Source organism: Magnolia sinica, chromosome 10 (genome assembly GCF_029962835.1).
Source record: "Magnolia sinica isolate HGM2019 chromosome 10, MsV1, whole genome shotgun sequence".
NCBI lineage: Eukaryota > Viridiplantae > Streptophyta > Magnoliopsida > Magnoliales > Magnoliaceae > Magnolia > Magnolia sinica.
This window is the reverse complement of record NC_080582.1, coordinates 81460656-81483400: the sequence shown is the minus strand read 5'-3', so window position 1 is coordinate 81483400 and position 22745 is coordinate 81460656. Positions and strand designations below refer to the sequence as shown.

The window sequence follows — 22745 nt, the reverse complement described above, 5'->3', positions numbered from 1 at the left end:
CCCTGATCTCTACAAGTGGATCCTTGGAAACCCTAGTTTCTCACCTTTGAATTTTCTAAGTTTTAGTTTACTATTTCACCATTACTCTCTTAAAAGCCTCTGATTTAGATTTCGTCTTCGCCTAGTTCTATTTCAAGTTACTTTCAGATTACGTACAAGGTTCAGTCCCTGTGGATTCGACCTCGGTCTTATCAAGATTATTACTACATCACAACCCTATACTTGGGGTGTGAACAACCACTCCAAGTCTACATCATCAATCTAAATAAGCCCATACACTTAAAAAACAAAGATAAAAGCGTGGGTGCTGATTTTCAGTGTTCACACCTATATACATGGGCCTTTAAAAAATAATGGCCTCTCTCATTCTCTCATTCTCTCCTCTCTTGTTTCTTAATTGTATGAAGTGTATAGTAGATCTAGAAGAGAAGAACATGAATATGAAGGAAGATGAGAAGAAGAAATATGAAGAAGAAAAAAATTCATGGCATGTACATGTTTTTTTTTATTGTTCTTCTTCGTATTATTATTATTATTTTTTCTTGTGAAGGGTTTCCATTTGATAACTGATGTGTAGGGCCCATCTAATAGGTTTTTACGCATGAATGAGCATGATCTTTGTATTTTGATAGGCTTTAAGGGTAGATCAACCTCTTAGTGTAAGAAGAAGTATTGATTTAATCAAAATTATTTCTTATTTCCATATTGTTTCATACATACTTAATAGCCAAGACTCCCATCATATTGACAAATATATAAAAGAGAAAGTCATTCTACCCTAAGAGTGTGTTTGTCTTTCAATTTACATGGTAAAAATGATGGATCAACTTAACACTTTTTTTTTTTTACACACACGCACACACACCCCCACACACTCACGCCGTAGTGGGCTTTCACCACCTATGGATACTCGAACCCTTGACCGGGTGTTGAAACTCCAGAGAGTCTACCACCCGAGTAGAAATGATGTAAATGAGTAATTATTACTTACACTTGTAATTATCTTCAACAACCTTCACCTAATGTTGACATGCAAGCATGTTTGGAATGCTACTACTTGAAACTGAGGAAAGAAGACTTCTTTACCCTAAAATTTAAGGATCCCAATGTTATGTATGTGTTTGATCCATGACATCCATCCTCTCTACCTACTCACTTGGCAGCATGAGCCTAAATATAAGGCAAATCCAAAGCTCAAGTGGACCACGCCATTAGAAACAAGGGGAATTGAACGCCCACCGTTCAAATCTTCTTGGGGGGCAAAAAAGTTTTGGATCAAGTTTATATGTGTTTACCCTTCATCTGTGTATGTGTGACCTTATGAACAGGTTGGATGACAGGTACCACATCCTTGTGCGCCCTAGAGGCATTCAATTCCCCCTGTTCCCTACGTTGTAGTCCACTTGAGCTTTAGATCTCCCACATTTTGGTCTCATGCCCTAAAATGAGCAGGTGAAATAGATGGATGGGGTTGGATCAAACACATGCATGATGATGGCCCCCATAGATTTTACAGGTGCAATTTCGATCCAATTTCAATGTATTTATGCATTTTGGGGGCCTAATTATCCCGTAACCCCCTCTTCCGATTAAGTATGAGAAATCATTATTATTCATTTACACTCCATTTGCAATGTAATTGAAAATTAAATAGGCCCTAATTGCACGTGCATACCCAATAGCCAATACTCCCCAATCTACTAATCAAGTGTGCCATATGTTCAAACATGCTAACAAAATTAATCATATTATTAAAAAAAAGCTTAGTACATTGGGTGGTTCTTTTTGATATTGTATTTTTCGAGAGGTTTTCAATTTTAGAAACTGATTATTGCAAACAATAGTTGAGTGGGACATATGTCTGAATGCTTAAGAAATTGCCCACTGGGAGCTGGGGATGCTAAAAATATCTTCAAATTGTTGGTCTCCTTTATTCTACTTGATCAAATTGACACTTCTATTTTTATTTTTTTTTTGGGTTATTTTCTCTTTTCGGGTTATCATCAAATGGATATGATTATCCAATCTTTAATTCATCAACACGAGGGACCATCTTACAAGTGTCTTGTGATAGTGTACAAAATCGCCAGATCCCTTGCACTGCATGCAAAGAGATTTTTATTTTTTATTTTTTATAACACACGCACACACACATCCCCACACACTCACACCTTAGTGGGATTTCACCACCTATGGGCACTCAAACCCTTGACCACATGCAAAGAGATTAAGGTCAAAGACATTGCATGCAAAGGGAACACTAATGCATAAGAATAATGAACATTTTGATATTTGTCTCCCATCTTCTTCCTCTTCATCACCCGACTACACATCACAGTAGAATAATCATATGTGCAAATCATGAAGAAAGTTGGGAATTGAGAGGGAGCCTAAAGTTCTCCATTAGGGACCATCTTTCTTCTTTCTTATACTTTCTATTGATATATTTGTTTAATGGTGTTTTGGGACAATCGAGTTAAGTCATTTGTTCCGGCCCATTGGTGAGGTACATGAGGGTTATGATTCAAACCGTGTGTTTTAAGATTCAGATGAGTCCCACTCACCTTGTTCGAGTCAACTCAAATTGAGTTGTAACAACCAATCTAGTTCACTCCGACTCAGATGAAGTCAGGCCAATTCACCAGCAACTCAGCTGAGTCACGACTTGATACTAGAATACTCGGTGGAATCTTAAATCCATAATCAAGCCTGACTGATCCATTTCCTAAAATAGGCCACTTGTTTAACCCCAGCCCAACCAGCCACCCATATATCTAGCTCAAACTCGTATAGGTCTAGTTGACCCCCGGGCCAACCTGATTCACTGCCACCCCTGCACATAGTCATGCTTTCAGTTCGAACAATGTGGGTCCAGGGCCAGACTGCTACGGTTGGTGGGGCCATCCTCCCAAACTCTCAGGATTACAAAAATGTTGCAATATGGAGAACTGAATATAAGAATAGTCCAGTTTTCAACATTTTACTGAAAAAGGTCGAGCCAGATTCTTGGATCGTGGTCCACCTATGTGGTTATTTCGGACCAGCTGTCTGGAACGTGGACGACTAACATGAGGGCCCCACTTGTAGGAGCTCGAAACCCGAGTACACTTCGCGTATTCTCGGATTCCAGGACCATATGATTCCCTCGCATAATTCCTCCCGACCGCCATCGTTTTGCGATGATGTACACTTCTTCAAGCGCCAAACACAAACGCGTCACGAGTGGGAAATAAACACGTACGTCTCGATCTGGTACGTTCAGAGATGATTTCTACGCCTCATGTGTCCTGTTCAGGTGAGAAAATGACTCACATTGAAAATTAACCGTCCGTTTCTTCGAATATAGAGGATTAATCAAATACAACCAGTTGGAGCGGTAAACTGCGGCGCATGTACCAAGATGTTAAAGAAAACTAGCACAAGAACTAAAATAACATACCTAACTTGAAATAAATAGATGGGATCACATTATGAACGTCCCTGATTTCACACAAGACTCCCTGCTTTTACGTGTGGGTGCGTTTCCATTCAAGCGCTTAGAGATGGCTAGGGAGGGACGCGACTGGTAAACGCATCTCTCAAGACTGGAACCCTGTAGGATACCTGTTTTACGAAGTGCGTAAAACAACCAAGTTTGTAGGGCCCACCATATTGTATACACAAAATCCACTCCGTCTATCAGGTTATATCCTTCATTTTAGTATTAAGAAATTTTTTCTATCACGATTTATAGCTCCTGTCGACCACACCATATGGAACATTTTGTATGTGTTTCCAACCATAGGTTTACGTGCTGGTCCACCATGGTTTTTATATTTCATCAAAACCGTTAACCAGTTGTAATCACAAGAATAAATGGAATATATAAAAATGATCCTAATAGAAAATCTTATACCGGCCACAACGTATGAACTTATCAATTTTGGTAGTATTTTTACATCCTATATTTGTTTTTGCCAGTACGTAATTTTAATAGGATTTATTATGTATATACGGTCTAAAAAATGGTTATAACCGGATGGACGGAGTGGATTTCACTTATACGACATAGTGGACCCCACACGCTAGCTTGTTGTACGCGCACAGGAGTTGTCGACTCTTCCGGTCCCATCCATCGTAGCTGACGTCATTAAAGCGATGGGAGAGAGATAAATAGATTCGCCTCTCGATTAACCAGTGGCTGCCACGTGTAGCCCTACCTGGCAGCGGCCCAGCGCATCTTGAAACCGCGAGACGGAACGATGCCTCCTCCATTCCTCGTTCATCCCATCCCATCCCATCATCATCATCATCATCATCATCAGCAGCAGCATCCCCATTCCCTCTCTCTCTCTAATAATCAATTCCTCTCCATTTCCAGACCGTTCTCTTCTCATCTCCCTCTCGCCATTTCTCTCTAATAACGAATAATTCTCCAGAAGAAGAAGAAGAAGAAGCTGAAACTGCTGCTTTTATATTTTCTAGGGTTTCTGTTTCTCTCCCCAATCTGCAGATCGGACTGTCGCTCTCTCTACAGATCTCACGACCGTGTCCGATCGAAGACGGATATGCAGGCGGGTTTCCTTCGTTTTTGATCTGTAGAGGTTCTTGTGCAGCAGATCTCGTTCCAGCTCGAGCTTGTTTTCGGATTTTAGGGTTTCTGCAAGGTCTGATTAGTACAGTCAGAATCTGTGTTTTGAGATTGGAATTCGGTCCTGGAGGTTGTGCTGGTTTGATTTGTGAATCTCGTTGGGTGTTTTTTTGATGGTCGGTTGTCGATTTTGATTGGCATATCCGATCGGCGGATCGGATGCGTTCGGTCCTGTTTGTGGCAATGGAATTCGTGGTGGTTTGGGGATGGGAGATGCTGGGGGGTGTTCGGTTTGTTGATTCGGTTGGGCTGTCGATGCACAGCCTTTGGTTTTGATCCTCATGTGTAATAAAGGGATCGGATGCGTGCGATCCTTTTCAGTGTCTGAAACTTCCGTCGATCAAACCCAGGCTCTGTTCACGATGGATGGCTCCGCTGCGCCTGTACCGACAAACACCGCCGCTGCTGATGAGACCCCGCGTGTTGCTGCTGCTGACGAGACCCCGCGTGTTAAGTTCCTGTGCAGCTTTGGAGGCAGTATCCTGCCCCGCCCGCTCGACGGTAAGCTTCGGTATGTTGGTGGCGAAACCCGGATTGTGAGCATGCCGCGTGATGTCACCTATGAGGAGCTGATGTCGAGGATGCGGGAGCTCTTTGAAGCTGCAGCGCTGCTAAAGTACCAGCAGCCTGATGAGGACCTCGACGCGCTGGTATCGGTTGTGAATGATGATGATGTCACAAACATGATGGAGGAGTATGATAAGCTTGATGCAGCAGGCGATGGGTTTACCCGCCTCAGGATATTCCTCTTTTCGCACCCTGATCAAGATGTTTCTCCACATTTCGATGCAGATGAAAGAGAAACTGAGCGAAGGTATGTCGATGCACTGAACAGCATGTCTGATACTGCTTCTGACTTTAGAAAGCAACAGGTTGATGGCTTGATCTCTGGGCAGTTGGAAAAAATTCACTCTGGCGAACAGTTCTACAACCCTATGAATTGTGAGGTTCAGTTGCCGCCATTTAACTTGCACCACATCAATGTCCCTCATCCATCATCCGGGCAACACTCACAACCACATACTCAAAGATACAACGAGATGGAGGCTCCATGGAGTCCCGCCTACTATTCAGCCGGGCACCATCCTGCCCATGACCCACGGCCTGTTCCTGAATTTCCATCTTCGCCCTCAGCCAGACGCTACCGTATGCCTTTCGGGGATTTACATGATAAGTGCATGGATAGGATGTTGGAAGAATATGGCCGGCATCCGATGAATCATCAGCCACCATATGATCACCAACCAGCTTTCGTTGATAATGTGATGTGGCTGCCGCCTGGAGCAATTGCCAGTGAAAAATCTGGGTATCCTGGTAATTTGAGTCATTCTCACAACGTCTTTGACGGGAATAGTATTTGCGAGCATTGCAGAATGGCTTTCCAGAAAAACCAAGCTTTGTTGGAGACCCGATATCCTGATGCTCGCTGGAGGCACGGACAACCCCACATGGAACAGTCAAGCTCGGGGAATGAATTCGTGCAATTCTCTAATCGGTGTGGCGAGTGCTTCCCCAGTAGGGAGGCTTACATGTTGAATCCAGAATCAAAATTGGACCCTGGAGTCTACTCGAATGAGCAAAATGAGCATCGTCCCTTCTATAACGAATCCCTTAATCACGAAAGAGGGTGGGTTCTACACCACCAACTGAACCATCAGGCCGAGGAACCCAGAACGCAACTATCCGGAGCTAGTGGAAGGGTCAACGAGCACTACATGGTAGATGGCAGTGGCATGAACATGAATTTTCCTTTCGTGCATGATGGGCATTCAGTGTCTTCCAACTGCATCAATCATGATGATCCTCGGTATATCCATTCTGGTGCAGAGCTGGGGAGCGAAGCATTTCATGACCAAACAGTTGGACCTGGACCTGGACCTGGACCTGGACATCACATGCACATCCAGCCTCTTGAAGACTCTGGGATCCGGTATGGGAATTTCCCTCCTGCTTATGGAATGGATAGTCATTATCAAGGATCACATGGGTCTGTGCAGATGCATGCTCTACGGAGACAGGTGCAGAATCCTATTCGTGGAGGTCCATCATATGAAGCATCGGGTATTCTACCACAGGCAAATGGTACAGTTAATGCAGGGTTCATTAGGGGTGCACAAGAGGGAAGTCCAAGGCTCAGCCGTGTTGGGATGGAAGATCGAAACCCTTGGGTCGGGCACTGTGGAGGTTCCTCACAGAAAGTATTTGGCTTTGATGGATCAGCTGCCCAAGAATATCTTCATGACCATGCACCCAAACTGAACTCAAACATTCTTTTTCAGGAAAATCAGCACTCCTTTGCTCCAGAAGCTGTTCTGCGCCAACCTGAGATACTGGACTTTGCAATTGCTGCAGCACCTGTGCTCCGGATGCCTTCATCTTCAACTTTAGTTGATGATAGAACTACTAGTTCCACCATTTCAGGCCACTATCTCAGTCCTACGAGTGCAACTGATGTCGCTGCAGCAGTGAAACCAGAGGAGAAAACTATCTTTGGAGAGGCTTATGAAGCAAAACAAGTGGAAACAGTGAAGGAACCTGATGTTCAAAATATTCCTCCTCAAAATAAAAATCAAATGATGATGTTTGATTTAAATGGCATCAAGCCTATTGAAGATGGCGGTGATACCACAAAAATCAGCGACTCTAATGCTCATGGTGCATTAGAGCACAGGAGACTCTCCACTCAGTATTTGAGTTTTTTACCTGAGTTGATTGCTTCAGTAAAGAAAGCAGCCTTGGAAGGTGCTGAGGAGGTGAAAGCCAGAGCTCAAGCAAATGTTGATGATGGTGTTCTACAACATCCAGATGTGAAGGAAGCATCTGTACATGAATCAGAACCTGTGGTAAGCATAGTTGTCCTGCTGGGCACCCTATGCGGATATAGTTTTTCTCATTTAGGTAGTCATTCTCCCTTTGTTTCGGTTCCGCAGAACAACATCGAGTTGGAGCATGATTCTGATAATGACCATCCGGACACTGCCAAGATTGAGCCAACGAAGGCTGAGGAAGAAGCTTTGGCTAGAGGATTACAGGTACCTGTATTTTTAGTATTTCAAATGGTGCAGCCGTCTCATAGCCCCAGCACTATTTCTGATGTCTTCTTCTTCTTCTTCTTCTTCTTCTTTTTTTCCCTTCTGTTGGCAGACAATAAAAAATGATGATTTGGAAGAGATCCGAGAGCTGGGTTCTGGTACATATGGTGCTGTCTTTCATGGTAAATGGAAAGGTTCTGATGTTGCGATAAAAAGAATAAAAGCAAGCTGCTTTGCTGGAAGGCCATCTGAGAGAGAACGTCTGGTAGATCCCATATTTCTTCCACTATTAATTTTTTTAACCTTTAAAAAAATTAAAAAAATTCTACACATGCTCTTTTTAAAGAGCAATTACTTTACCTTTATTATGAGTTATGACTCATGATCTCGTCAATCTTTAGTGTCCCATCACTGTGGCTTGAGATGTTATGTAAGATCTAGTATAAACGCAGTAATTTACAGTTTTAACTTATTTTAGAAGCAAGATACTCTGTTAATTTTGTTATCATACTCTTCGTTTTCGGCAAAATCTTTATCTCAGCTATTTGGGGTTGGCTTTGTTTTGATGCTAAAAGTCTAAAAATGATTTTGGAAAATTACCACAGAGATTCAGTTAGGAAGTATAGAATTTCTTTCCATTCTGTTCCTCTGAAACTGTTATTGTTACGTTTCAGTTGTATTTGGTTATGAAGCGTCTTTTATATCAGTTGTATTTCAAGTTGGGAAACTTGTTTTTAATTTTTTATTTTAAATCTGAATGGTATTCATCAATTTCCTCATTTCTTCTTTATATATTGCTCCTGAGGGTAAAATCTTACAAGCACGGTCATATGAGGGTTTGATATCTACTAATTGGTCTTATGGTTTTCTGAATTCAAGTCTGGTGAAAATTGTAGTTCTAAGTTTTGCTTTCACACTAAAGTTTAAGCTGATTTTTATTTGTCTCTTTCATCCAATAGATTGCAGATTTCTGGAAAGAGGCTCTGATATTGAGTTCTTTGCATCATCCAAATGTTGTTTCGTTCTATGGTATAGTTCGTGATGGTCCTGATGGAACTCTAGCAACTGTTACGGAGTTCATGGTTAATGGTTCTTTGAAACAATTTCTACAGAAGAAGGACAGGTTAATTATTTGGGGAGTTGTTTGATATGTTATGTTCCTGAGCATCTTCTTCTCCTTTTTTTTTTTTCTTTTTTGAACACCCACACCCACTCACACACACTCCACATGGGCACTCGAACCCATGACCTCAGTGTTGAAATGCGATGCATCTACCACTGAGCCATGCAATGAGACCCACGTTCGTGAGAATCTATACGTTTATTTTTTGCCTGATACAAAGTGGTTGTTATGAGATGAGCTTTCAGGTATTTTCAGGTGAAAGTTCTAATCTGTCCAATGTTATTTTGCTATTGAGCAGAACTATCGATCGTCGCAAGAGACTCATTATAGCCATGGATGTTTCCTTTGGGATGGAGTATTTGCACGGAAAAAATATTGTTCATTTTGATCTGAAGTGTGAGAATCTGTTAGTAAATATGAGGGATCCTCACCGGCCTATCTGCAAGGTATGCTGCATTGACTTGGGCCTTAACTTTTGCGGGGTTAGACTTGGCTGTTGGAGCGTTCCTTGGAACAAGTCCTGTTCTGGTTTCTTACTGCCTCTAGACTATTTGGTCTTTAAATGGTGATGGATGTCATTAGACTTGCTTGAGTTGTTCTTGAAATGTCACACTCCTGTGTGATCTATATTGGAACAATTATCCATTGTCAGAAATTGTGGACAATGAAGTTACCTGTGTGCTCAGTAGCTTTCTTCATTACTTAATCAACTATTTCTCCTTATTGCAGCCAAGGCATTCAATAACAGTAACGGTGGCCGTTTCCGTTACGATACAGGCTGTAATGGCCATTACGGCCATGCTGTTACCTTTACTATATGGGCCGTAACGGCCCTCGCAATGGCTGCTTTGGCTTCCTTTTTTTTTTTTTTCTTTTTTTTTCTTCTTTTTTTTTGAAAAAACCTGTATTAGCCTCGTAATGCATAATGGTTCCCACTGTTACCATTACATAAAGGCTGTTATGTAACCATTTTTTAATACCTTGATTGCGGCTCATTTTTGTTATCTAATAGCATGGTTCTGAACCTTGGGGTATGCCACTCATTTTGGTCTTGTCTCGGACCTTAAAACCTAAACAAGGCTGAACTGTCTGGAACAGGCCAGGTCAGGATGAAACCAATTCAACTCATTCAAGAATGAAACCGAGTTGACTTGGTGTATTTTTGTCACGCCTCGAATTTCGAGTACTGAGTGTGCACCCTCAGACCCGAGTTTCGAGTCGTGGCTCGTACACGAAGTGTACTAACTTCATTTCATTATACGATTGTTCATCTACCTACTATCTCTACCGTAGATCTACGTTCTATCCATACTCAGCAATATCTCATAAATAAGAAACAACCATCCATTCCAATAATCAATTATGAACATAATTAGGGATCCTCCCATTCGGGATCTTATGAATGAAATAAATATGTCCAACAACTTAAAAGAATTAATTAACAATCTAAGAAAATCAAATATAATTAAAGTAAAAATATCATGGCCAGTCTAAGGCAGCAACTTCTTCCTCTGTCAAGTAGGGCCATGTGTCCCTTAAGTCCTTTTCCGATTCGACTACGTATTCTTGTTCTTGAGCCACTGGCTCACCCTCATTCACATCTGTACGGTTTTTCCATCAATAAAAAAGGTAAGCTAGCCAGGCCTAGTGAGAATTCCCGATTTAGTTTTTTACATCAAATTATAATAGAATGTCAATAATCATATACAATATAATTTTTAAAAAAAATACAAATGCAATGCATTAATGCATCAAGTGGGAATCCATTCACTTGCTTGAGTTGGAAACTCGTCAACTTGCATTTGCCCCTGACAGGCTTCTACCATTTCATAGGCATAGGCAAGGCCTGCATCTACTTCTTCAGTAGGCTTCCACTAGTATAGTGGGCTTCTGGTAACGATTCTATGAGGATATACCATCCAGGGAGGTCACCCAGGAATTCAGCAAGTGTTGTGCATGCAATTGATAGATGCACCAAGTAATTATGAATCATGTATTGCATAAATTATTTCGATTATTACATTTAAATCAACATAGTCTAACACATTAATCAAATTATATCATTATTAATATAGAAATCAGACATTCATCTAAATCAATTAAGAGTACATGACAATTATATTAGGGTGAGCATAAAACATATCAAACAATCCATCTATTTTAACTTGATGGATGAGAAACACATCGGGATCACTCACCTTGATGTGGTGGAGATGATTCTGTGAACCAACGGTTTGAATTGAATTAAGCTTCCTAAAATCACATAAATAAGAATTTTCTTTAATCTTACGATTACACATAATGAATAAAACGTATGATTTATTACCTATCATTTATTCAGATCGATGTTACCCATCCAATGGTCTGATCGGTCTAGAATTTAAGATTTTAATTTATTTTCATCTTAAGGAACTAATGAATGGTGATGATTTAATCACACATTTCAAATTATGTCATATAATTCTCTGTGCCAAGTTGTATCTTGCGCAGAGAATTATTCTTCCGGTATTTATTCAATTTCGTTAGATTAAGGAAGAAAATTGGTAGATATATGATCAGTACGGTCCACTAAGGTGTCGAATTGGTTTGATTCTTAAAAATATTAAATAATTAAGTCTTATAACACTCATGAACAGTATAGATCATATTGATCGTTGTGCATCATGGAAAAATCTCACATTCTACACATTAGCCTTGAAGCCATGCGCATACCTTAAAATTTCATGTTTTATACTTTAGTCTTAAAGCCATGCATATACCTTTTTACATGAATGAATTAAACCTACACAATGGATGTTTGATTGATCCAATCCATCCAATGTGTAGATCATACCAAATTAACTAGTGCATAAATAAAATACTAACCTGAATAAGTGAATTCCAAAAATCTTCCTTTCCACTTTCCCTTTCGTGTTTTTTTTTTTTTTTTTTAACGAGTTTTTCTTTAGTTCTTTTAGTTTTGATAGAACTCTTGTTCTCTTATGCTCCCTTTTTAAGAAAGAAAGTTCGTTGGGAAACTACGAGATACGAGAAAAATTTTGTATAACGAGAGATAAGAGGAAGGATGATGAGATCGGTGGATCTCTTTCCCACTCAAAATTTAAGACTTAAAATTTTAAATTTAAATTTTATTAACAAAAAATTGGGGGCATTACATTCTACCCCCTTAAATAAAATCTCGTCCTCGAAATTCGAAAACTAGCATCTCAAATTTTTTTTATTTTTATTTTTTAATTTTTATAAATTCTAATGGCGCTAGTCACGCTAATTTTATTGATAGTTACAGACAATGGATTGGTCTCGTAGTTTTTTTTTTTTTTTTTTGTAATGAATTTTTAAGTATGTAAAATTTTTGTTAGAAACTGGTCTACATAAGATTTGAATATTCGAACAGTGAGGGTTGTCTAGAAGCAAACGATTAGTTAAAAAGAAACTAAATTTAGTATTGAACATTTATGATTATTTAGTTATATATTATTATTATTATTATTTTAAACTTTTAAACTCGATTTATCAGTCTACGATATGACATTTGAATCACCTCAATTGGTACCGTACTTAATTACTTATGAGTTTCCAAAATCAAGTTAAAACCGTTAATCAAAGATCATAGGTTGGGTTTCTAAGTTTCATACGTCACAATGATTAAAGATTAAAGTGTCGCATCTTTCAACGTGACTAAAGAAAAATTTCAAATTTGGATTTAATAGACACATCATCATTTCCAGAATTTTAACTTCCAAACTACATATCAGAATGATCTGAAATTTGGAGAATAGGTCACTGACTATCTGATAGATTTTTATAAAAAATTTTAGATCAATATAATTATATTTAATTGGGTTTTCATCACTATTAAGGGAGAAAAATCATGCTGTCCAGTAGCCATTTCCATCATTTATAGCCTACTATTTAAATTTTCATAATTTATTTACAACTCAGATTATCGTAAAATTTTATACAGCTATCCAGCAATATGTGCACAACTCTCAGAAAAAATTTGAAAATTTTTAAATAACAATTTGATTGGGTTTGATCAGGGACACTAAATCGGTCCAGATTTTCAATCGACAATGTAAAAAAAAATTGTTAGAATTTAGAAATACCTTCCCCGGAACTTGAAATTTGGGAAAGATATTTTTCTAGACCTAAAAGTAAGTCTTAGTAAGTTTAAGATTTAATTTTTCCTCTCTCTCTCTCTCTCTCTCTCTCTCTTTTGAAAGTTAAAAAAAAAAAAAATGCTAATTATGGGCTTATGATCCTATAAGAAAGAATTTTTTAAATTTAGTAGAAATTATAACCTTTATTTTATTTTATTTGTCTCTTAATATATATATATATATATATATATATATATATATTATAAAGTAGTTCAAATAAAAATATTAATTTAACCAAAGGTAATAAAACTCTATTAATTAAATCGATAGAAAACAAGTTTGAACAAATTGATTTTTGGTTTAATGATTGTTATTTCTATCACATTTTCTTCCACTTTGAAATTTCAGATTAGGTAATAATTTTTCTGGAGATCTTATTATAAGTTTAATATATGTCTCTGTGAAATCTGAGCTAAAAATTCTAACCACAAAAATTTTTAAAATTCCTGCAGTCAGACTTGTCAAGAATTTGATGAATTTCGACCAGCCTATACTAACTCACTGAATTAGTATAGTGACTCTGAGATTTGAATTTTATTATTATTTTTATCTTAATTTAGATTTGTCTATCTTCGATCAGGCTTTTGAATCGCCCCAATCGGTATAGTACTTTTATAGTTATGAATTTTACAAGTTGGGTAATTCTTACTGCCCATTGTTGTCCAGCAGAATTTTATGGATTAAATATCTTTAAAATTCATTTTCGTTATATTAATCCATCTTATTCTAAATTATATTCAAATAAGAGTGCATGGAATCTAAATTTTTATTTCTACATTTCAAAAAAATTAATAGGAACTTAGTTTTGGGTCTCTATGTTCATCAATCCATACATCAATCAAAATGAAAATCCTAATGAAGTGTTTTTAATTTCAAGGGTCTACAATTTATGGAATTTAGAGGGATACATAACCTACAGGTCACTCTAGGTTTTAGAAAAGGCCTCTTTCTGATATCATTTTGTTACGCCTCGACATTCGAGTACAGAGTGTGCACCTTCAGACCCGAGTTTCGAGTCGTAAGTCGTACACAAAGTGTACTAACTGCATCATTATACGATTATTCATTTACTTACTATCTCTACCGTAGATCTACGTTCCATCCATTCTCAGCAATATCTCATAAATAAGAAATGACTATCCATTCAAATAATCAATTATAAACATAGTTAAGTATCCTTCCATTCGGGATCTTATGAATGAAATAAATATGTCCAACAACTTAAAAGAATTAATTAACAATATAAGAAAATCAAATATAATTAAAGTAAAAATATTATGACTAGTCTAAGGTAGCAACTTCTTCCTCTGTCAAGTAGGGCCACGTGTCCCTTAAGCCCTTTTCCAGCTCGACCACGTATTCTTGTTCTTGAGCCACCGGCTCACCATCATTCACATCTGTACAGTCTTTCCATCAATAAAAAGGGTAAGCTGGCCGGGCTTAGTGAGAATTCCTGACATGGTTCTTTACATCAAATTATAATAGAATGCCAATAATCATAATCATACACAATATAATTTTAAAAAAAAATGCAAATGCAATGCATCAATGCATCAAGTGGGAATTTGTCCACTTGCTTGAGTTGGAAACCCGTCAACCCGTATCTGCCCCTTGGCAGGCTTCTACCATTTGGTAGGCATAGGCAAGGCCCGTATCTACTCCTTGAGTAGGCTTCCACTAGTATAGTGGGCTTTTGGTAACGATTCTACCAGGATATATCATTCAGGGAGGTCCCCCAGGAATTCAACATGTATTGTGCATGCAATTGATAGATGCACCAAGTAATCATGAATCATGTATTGCATAGATTATTTCGATTATCACATTTGAATCAACATAGTCTAACACATTAATCAAATCATATCATTATTAATATAGAAATCAGACATTCATCTAAATCAATTAAAAGTACATGACAATTATATCAGGGTGAGCATACAACATATTAAACAATCCATCTATTTTAACTTGATGGATGGGAAACACATCGAGATCACTCACCTTGATGTGGTGGAGATGATTCCGTGAACTAACGGTTTGAATTGAATTAGGACTTCCTAAAATCACATAAATAAGAATTTTCTTTAATCTTACGATTACACATAATGAATAAAACGTATGATTTATTATCTATCATTTATTCAGATCGATGTTACCCATCCAATGGTTTGATCGGTCTAGAATTTAAGATTTTAATTTATTTTAATCTCAAGGAACTAATGAATGGTGATGATTTAATCACACATTTCAAATTATGTCATATAATTTTCTAAGCCAAGTTGTATCTTGCGCAAAGAATTATTCTTCCGATATTTATTCAATTTCATTAAATTAAGGAAGAAAATTGGTAGATATATGATCAGTAAGGTCCACTAAGGTATAGAATTGGTCTAATTCTTCAAAGAATTGGTCTAATTCTTAAAAATGTTAAATAATTAAGTCTTATAACACCCATGAACAGTACAGATCGTATTGATCGCCGTCCATCATGGAAAAATCTCACATTCTACACATTAGCCTTGAAGCCATGCGCATACCTTAAAATCTCATGTTTATACTTTAGTCTTAAAGCCATGCGCATACCTTTTTACATGAATGAATTAAACTTACACAATGGATGTTTGATTGATCCAATCCATTCAATGTGTAGATCATACCAAATTAACTATTGCATAAATAAAATAAAGAAAAAAAATACTAACCTGAATAAGTGAATTCCAAAAATCTTCCTTTCCACTTTCCCTTTCGTGTTTTTTTTTTCCCCCATGAGTTTTTCTTTCGTTCTTTTAGTTTTGTTAGAACTCTCGCTCTCTTACGCTCCCTTTTTAAGAAAGAAGGTTCGTTGGGAAACTACGAGATACGAGGAAAATTTTGTATAACGAGAGATAAGAGGAAGGATGATGAGATTGGTAGATCTCTTTCCCACTCAAAATTTAAGACTTAAAATTTTAAAATTAAATTTTATTAACAAAAAATTGGGGGCGTTACAATTTCGATATTTAAGACCATGTTTAACACTCCTAGTACGCTGTTGATTGAGAGGTATTGTTCTGTCCGTAGTAACTTCTACATCATTCTTATTTCCATTCAGATTGGTGATTTGGGCTTATCAAAGGTAAAGCAACACACGTTAGTGTCTGGAGGTGTTCGTGGAACTTTACCATGGATGGCACCTGAGCTTCTTAGTGGGAAAAGCAACATGGTAACTGAAAAAGTAAGATCATCCTAAATGTGAATTTTAAACTAGTAAGTTCATTTGCGATTTATAACCTGCTTATCATGATCTGTCTCTATAATTGTTGGCTATGTGGGCATACTGATTTTTTTTTTTCTTCCTTTTTCTTGGTGTAGATCGATGTTTATTCTTTTGGTATAGTTATGTGGGAACTGCTTACTGGAGAGGAGCCTTATGCAGAAATGCATTGTGCTTCCATAATCGGTATGCTTAATGTTGCTAATATGTGGTTTCATAATTTTCCTCTTGTTTTGCGTAAAGAGATCCCCTATTGATAATTAACTATCCTTAGAGCTTTCTTCTAATCTCTGACATCTTTGCATTTAAATGTATGGCTAGTTATTTTATTGACGTGAATAATGATTTGTCCTTGGTTTTACTTTTTTCTTCTTTGATTTAAGTGAAAGTAGATTTTACAAGGAGTTCAACAGGAGGCATTATGTGCCAGGCCATTTTTATGCATACAAATTTAGCAAAGCCATGTAATTCTCCATGAAGCAAATTACGTATTTGGCCCTTAAAGAAACAAAGTGGAATGAACTGCTGAAATCTGGAGTTTAATAGTCAAGGTCTGGCTGTCAATGGGTACCCGGATCTGGGGGAACCCGAGGGATCCGACCTGGTTTAAATGGGCATGTGTCCAAATTTTGGACGTTCAAGAACTGGGGTCGGGTTTCTGTCGAGCACCTCTGACTAGTTCATACCTGATTAATATTTATACTGTGCTTATCCTGACTATTTGGGGTCTGCTATACGAATCCTGTTATGCCATTCCACTCTCTCTCTCTCTCTCTCTCTCTCTCTCTCTCTCTCTCTCTCTCGCTATATATATATATATATATATATATATATAGGATGAAGATGGGCATGGCGTGTCACGTTGCTTGCCATTTGAATAAATTAATTCTTTGATGATGGTGATCGATGATTGATGGCTGAGATGGGATCCCGATTTGGGAATTTTCTTGGTGAAAGGGGAAATTCATAGGGATTACAGGAAGGTTGGGCAAATGGGGAGAGAAATGAGAGACGCAGATGCTAGTGATTTGGTCAGAGTAGAATAATATTATAATACTGTTTTGCTTAGCCTGCATGCTGTATACTAATGTCATTTACACACAACTGCCTGTTCCAACGTGGCTAAATTTACCGATATCCAAGCCATCCACTGTGTTGTCCTTGCTGTGTAGATGCATGTGCCTAAACATCAAGCCAATCCACTGATCAAACTGACCTTGATGTTAGAAGATTGGTTAATTTTTTCGTCCATCCATGTATTTTGTAAACTATAGCTCATATAATGTGGACAAGCCAAATATTTTTAGAACAGCATGTGAACATGTGAATCATGGGACCCATCTAATGGTGTGAAGAATTGGATCTTGTGCGTGTATGTGCCACTTGGCACATGGGTAATATTTAGATGTCTCTCTAGTACATTTATGTGGGCCTTACAAAGTTCACTATTATCAACGAGGTCGTTTATGCAACTAGTTGGACCAATATGTTACAGCTCAACTGGCTCAGAATAGCAAGGTTGTCATGTCTGTATGGCATCAAACACATCCAATGGGTTTGGCTTTCCATCTAAATTACCTAGCACAAAAAATAAGAAAGATTCAATCTTGTTTCTGGTTGGTTTTTTCTGCCCTTGCCAATAAATTATCTCATCTTTCAAAAAGAAGAAGAAGATAGATTCAATCATCAGTAGGCCACACCTGTCGGTTTTATCAGACTGGTGGCTGGACATTGTTTTTTATTATTTGATCTACATAATCAGCCTGATTTTTGCCTTATATGCTCCTCATGGAGATAATAATCAATTGAACATGTTGGACGCACCACATGTTTGACACGTTGATATTATTTGCTATCTGGACTCTCTACACAGTGAACATGGTGACACTTCAGATTGCTAGACTTGTAGTAATTTGCCACTGTTTTAGAAGAGGCAACTTTTTGATTGTCATAGTTGCAGTGGAAATCCAGACCGTCCAATCGTTTAGCTAATTGTGCATGCAGCACAAGTAAAATGTTACTGATAAGATGACAATAGACATCTGATTTTTCTGTTAAGAACTTGGAAGATTCACCATTTTACTTTTAACCAATCCATTTGATAGCGTTCTAGTCGATGGTTAGGATTGCTTGATTAGTATGATTTTAGAGATGTGCTCCATTTACAGTGTCTCATAATCCGGATGGTTTAGCATTCTAGATAGATGTACATGAGTGCCATGTTTTTTTCAGGAGGATGAGACCCCACCCTTTGTGAATTAATGTAGGAGCCTTAGCCTAAACCCTAAGGGAAAAAGGTTCATACTCTAGTAGAGTGGTGATCGATACTCACATGCTAAGAAATTTTCCAAGTAGCATACATATGACACAAACCAAACTGTCCAAATAGTGGCCCCCTTTTTACACAGCTCATAGAACAAAATTTACAAAGATGTGATTTTTTATTTGGGTGGTTAGCGGACATTTAGTGGAAGACTGGAAGCTTAGAGCACTTAATGGTCCATTTTAAGCAAAAAAGAATTCCTTTAATTGGAACTAATGATTGCTCAATCAATCTCATTTTAAGATAGTGACCTGTCCATGTTTAGGTCCTTCAATTTGGATGGTTTAATGTGAGTTAATGTGCGAGTCTGTGACACATACGCAATTTCTGATAGCCTGTGTTTCAACCTCTACTTTTACAGAGTATTAAATTCTCTCTGACTTTTTGCCTCTTCTAGTTCTTCCCTTTTGCCATCTTCTCTTGTTCTCTGCAGTCGCATATAACAACCTAGATGAAACCCGATCTGCTGACAGTTAAGGTCAGGCCCAAGGGATACCTGTGATCTGATTGAATTCGATCTGGTTCCCAAATGTGGTGCCTGGACCCGGAACCAGAAGGACACGAAGACGACTTCCTTAGGTGGGTCCAGTTATGGGTACACTAGGACCCAACCTGAACCCGACCTGTTGGCAGCCCTACAAGGCAGTGAACCACCCTTAAACCATCTCATCTAATTGAAAGGGTTACCTTCCATGCATATCATTGACTTGTGGACCTAACTTTGATTTAATCTGAGTACCTTATCCTTGACTGCCCTCATTCCTCCAGGTGGGCTAGCATGTGAAATACTAGTCCTGAAGCTTGCCTTGGTCATTGGGAAGAACTTTGCAGTTGCTGTTTTCTTTCGATGAATTGGATGGGAATATATTATTAAAAATGGAAGAAAGAAAAAAATAAAAAGAAAAAAAAAATACAACACTCCTCACGACACAAAAAGACAGAACATAACTTGAAAGACAACAACAACAGCCTGCCGGCCAGACAACTATCCTAAAATTGACTGACTAGTACCTAGCTGAAACCCAGATTTAATCACACATCCCACTTTTTCCCTCATTAACAGGATTTGTGATATAACTTCTAGGTTAGACATATTGATATCCATAGTAAAAGCTAATGCACACAGTTACGGGTTCTCTAGCAAGTGAGTGTGATGAGATTGCTTCTTTCCAATTAGCGATTCTTTTCTCTCAGTTTGATGCCTTTTTCCCCTTCATTTGATAAATATTGACATCCATAAATCAAATAATAATAATAATAAAAGATGGTAGAACTCTTTATGGGGTGAGGCATGTGCTTGTTTGATGGTAGAACAACGATATGCTCGCATATTTGACTGATGAGCTTGTTGTTATATATATATATATATATATATACATACACACACACACATACATACTACAATGAGGCAGATATTTAATCCCTCTATGAAATAATGAGAAGGCCCTTCTAATCATCGGTTGTTTTTTGCAGGGGGCATTGTGAACAACACATTGCGTCCACAAGTTCCATCATGGTGCGATCCAGAATGGAAATCTTTGATGGAAAGCTGTTGGTCTTCTGATCCGGGGGAGCGACCATCATTCTCGGAAATTTCTCAGACACTGAGGAAGATGGCTGCAGCAATAAATGTCAAGTGATGGGTTCTGCTTGCATATAATGCCTATTCTGAAGCGTGTAGTTTTGTTTTTCTCACTATGTATATCTTCCTTATAGTCGAGAAAAGGAAAACCAAAAAAAAAAACAAAAAAAAACCAAAAAAAAAAAAACATAGGGTGTTGCTGCTTCAGGGGGGAAAAAATTAGATAGATACAGGTCAATGCAAGGAATGTGCTGCTGCCTTTGTTAGGCACACCATTGAACCTTTTATAGTTCTGCTATACGTGGTATTTGTTCTTCATAGAGAGTGACTATATGCATCCGTATTGGAATGTACTGTGGAAGACACCAAACCAGGACACAGGAAGGCTTGATCAAAATGTGAGTTGTTTCACAGTATCTTTACCAGGAATGCTGTTTTTACACTGACTGACTGCACATGTTGCATTGGGATGCAAGGCAGATGTGTTTGAGATGGGTTGTGGCCCAAGTGCCGGGCCGTTCGGATGATCCTAATCCCTTTGATTTGAGGGCCAAAGAAGAATGACTGCTGACCATAACCTTTGTGATTTAGACCACTGGATGAGTGTCGCATATCTCGCACACGTCTGCCGTGCATACAAATAGAATTCCTTTCTTGACTTTATTGCACGACATTTATATCTGTTATCTTGCATTGATTGAAGAGGGAGTTGTTTTTGCAGGATCACACATTATTTTTGGATGTGGATAAGAGAGCATTTTGTATAGATCTATGGCAGCTACTGGAATGCAGAGTATGATGTGGGGTTTTTTTCTTTTTTCTTTTTTCCAAGTGGAATTGGTGGCATGCAAGGATGTAAATAAATTTTGTTTTATTACTATGTTCTGCCCATATGTGGATTAAACCTTGGGACCGGAAATTTTGTTATATTATTTTTACATATGTTATATAGATATTCAGGCAGATGTATAATGTTAGAGAAGAAATAAAAGAATATATTATAGGTAGAAACCCATCCCTCAAATTTTTTATGCTTGATCGTCTCTGCTTATCAGATTCTCCATGCCATGAATTTTGCAAGTATGTAGTTAACCGAAATGGTTAGCTATTGCACCCATTTGTGTGTTTTTGCTGGCTTGATATTGCAATGCTTAGAGCCTTCTTTTTGGGGGTGTACCTCGAAACTGGGGTTTGCATGTGTTGGGTAGAGACCTCATTTGGTGAGTTTCCGGTTTCCCCTGCTGGGTTCCATCCACCAAATGGGCAGATCGTTGGGGATTCCCATGTCTTTTATCATTTAGCCATGGAAAATACTTTCGTCCACCTTGGATTTTCCACGAGTTTTCTGTGCAAAAGCATTTTCCCCCCTCTAAAAGAGGTAATAGTAGGATAAGCTGACGACTAGCTGCAGGTGTTGAATTGGCTTTTTCCAAAAAAGCAGTTTTGAGCTTGGCATTTCTTCCCAATGTTTTGTCACCAGATAAAAGTGACATTGTATGGCCCCAACTTTAATTTGGAAATGGCAATGAGAGATCTTAGTCGCCCAATTAGGCGGGCCATTCGGCTCATGGAAATTCAGATAGGGACCATATAATATCTGACGTTGCAGCTTTCGAACTGCTTCCTATAATTTCCGTTTCCTACTAAAAGAAAAATCTAAATTATTAAGCACCCTAATACATGTGACAGCATAACATCCAGACTGTTAATCTGCATTGGACTGCTGGGGGGTGGAGCCATAACCCAAAAGCTACCATGGTATTTAACGGTCAGTATGGTTGTCGATGGGCTTTCAGCTGGGAGAACCACAAAATATGAAGAGATCTTACACAAGCATGTCAAATTCCAAGTGTTGGACAATCCAGATGCAACCACACATGTTAAACTTGCTGTATAATGCAGTGCAATGGGTACATCAATTAGTTATCAAAAGCGTTCATATTATTGGCCCACCGGTGTCAATGATCTGCGTCTCAGATATCTTACAAGTTTAAAAAACCTAATCAATAACAAATTTTTTTTGGCTAAAAGCAATATCCAGCAACAGTTCCTATTGAGCCAATGAAAGGCCAAGGTTTCCATACCTAAGATCTTCAAACTCAGAAGGAGATTGTGGTCCATGGACCATGTGTGAGCTTCGTATCACCGAACCATTGACACTTCCACAATGTGAAAAGTGTAGGAATCAAGCTGGCATCCTCGTCCTCATCAAAGTACTCAGCCTCTAAATTAGGGAAGGAATACCAATGCTTTGAAAATGGCCTCCAGTTGTTTCTCGCTCAATTTATTTCACAACTCTTTCCCCTCGTCTGCCATACCATGAGAGAATCAGATCTTTCTTAGTATCTGCTTCTGTGGACATTTACCAGAGGCCTTCCCCCAGGGAGCTTAACCAAAGCCTCTCTCTCTCTCTCTCTCTCTCTCTCTCTCTCTCTATATATATATATATATAATTGCATGGGTTGATTTCTTTATGAATCTTGAACCAAGAGGCACCACCATCTCTCCCACTTTTTTTTTTTAAATGACGACAGGGTGTCCCTGCCCCATTTTAAAGGGAGACTAACCCATAATCACCCTCAAACCACTTGCATTGGGTAATGACAGGGAGGGGAATCGAACTGGCATCTGACCATCTCTCC

General features: G+C 38.3%; 1 protein-coding gene across 4 annotated transcripts; it reads left to right on the top strand.

The window, feature by feature from the left end:
- The first annotated feature begins 4268 nt into the window (after window positions 1–4268).
- Window positions 4269–21134, top strand: LOC131217144 (uncharacterized). Of its 4 annotated transcripts, XM_058211926.1 has the most exons (9): window positions 4274–7473; window positions 7561–7662; window positions 7775–7927; window positions 8622–8785; window positions 9084–9231; window positions 16037–16159; window positions 16297–16384; window positions 19995–20501; window positions 20825–21134. In XM_058211926.1, the coding sequence occupies exons 1-8, from the start codon at window positions 4912–4914 to the stop codon at window positions 20159–20161; spliced, it is 3507 nt and encodes a 1168-aa protein (XP_058067909.1). In that variant the 5' UTR covers window positions 4274–4911; the 3' UTR covers window positions 20162–20501; window positions 20825–21134. The 4 variants fall into 4 exon arrangements, with proteins under 4 accessions (XP_058067913.1, XP_058067911.1, XP_058067910.1 ...); XM_058211928.1 differs by lacking the exons at window positions 16297–16384; window positions 20825–21134 and having other exon boundaries at window positions 4271–7473; window positions 19995–20151; XM_058211927.1 differs by lacking the exons at window positions 19995–20501; window positions 20825–21134 and having other exon boundaries at window positions 4271–7473; window positions 16037–16191.
- The last annotated feature ends 1611 nt before the right edge of the window (window positions 21135–22745 follow it).

What these genes read in the sequence shown, in the direction of transcription:
- LOC131217144 (XM_058211926.1), top strand. Translation starts at nt 4,912, where the DNA reads ATGTGTAATAAAGGGATCGGATGCGTGCGATCCTTTTCAGTGTCTGAA. An exon ending in TTTCTACAGAAGAAGGACAG is followed by an intron (nt 8,786 to 9,083) that starts GTTAATTATTTG and finishes GCTATTGAGCAG; the next exon opens with AACTATCGATCGTCGCAAGA. An exon ending in CTCACCGGCCTATCTGCAAG is followed by an intron (nt 9,232 to 16,036) that starts GTATGCTGCATT and finishes ATTTCCATTCAG; the next exon opens with ATTGGTGATTTGGGCTTATC.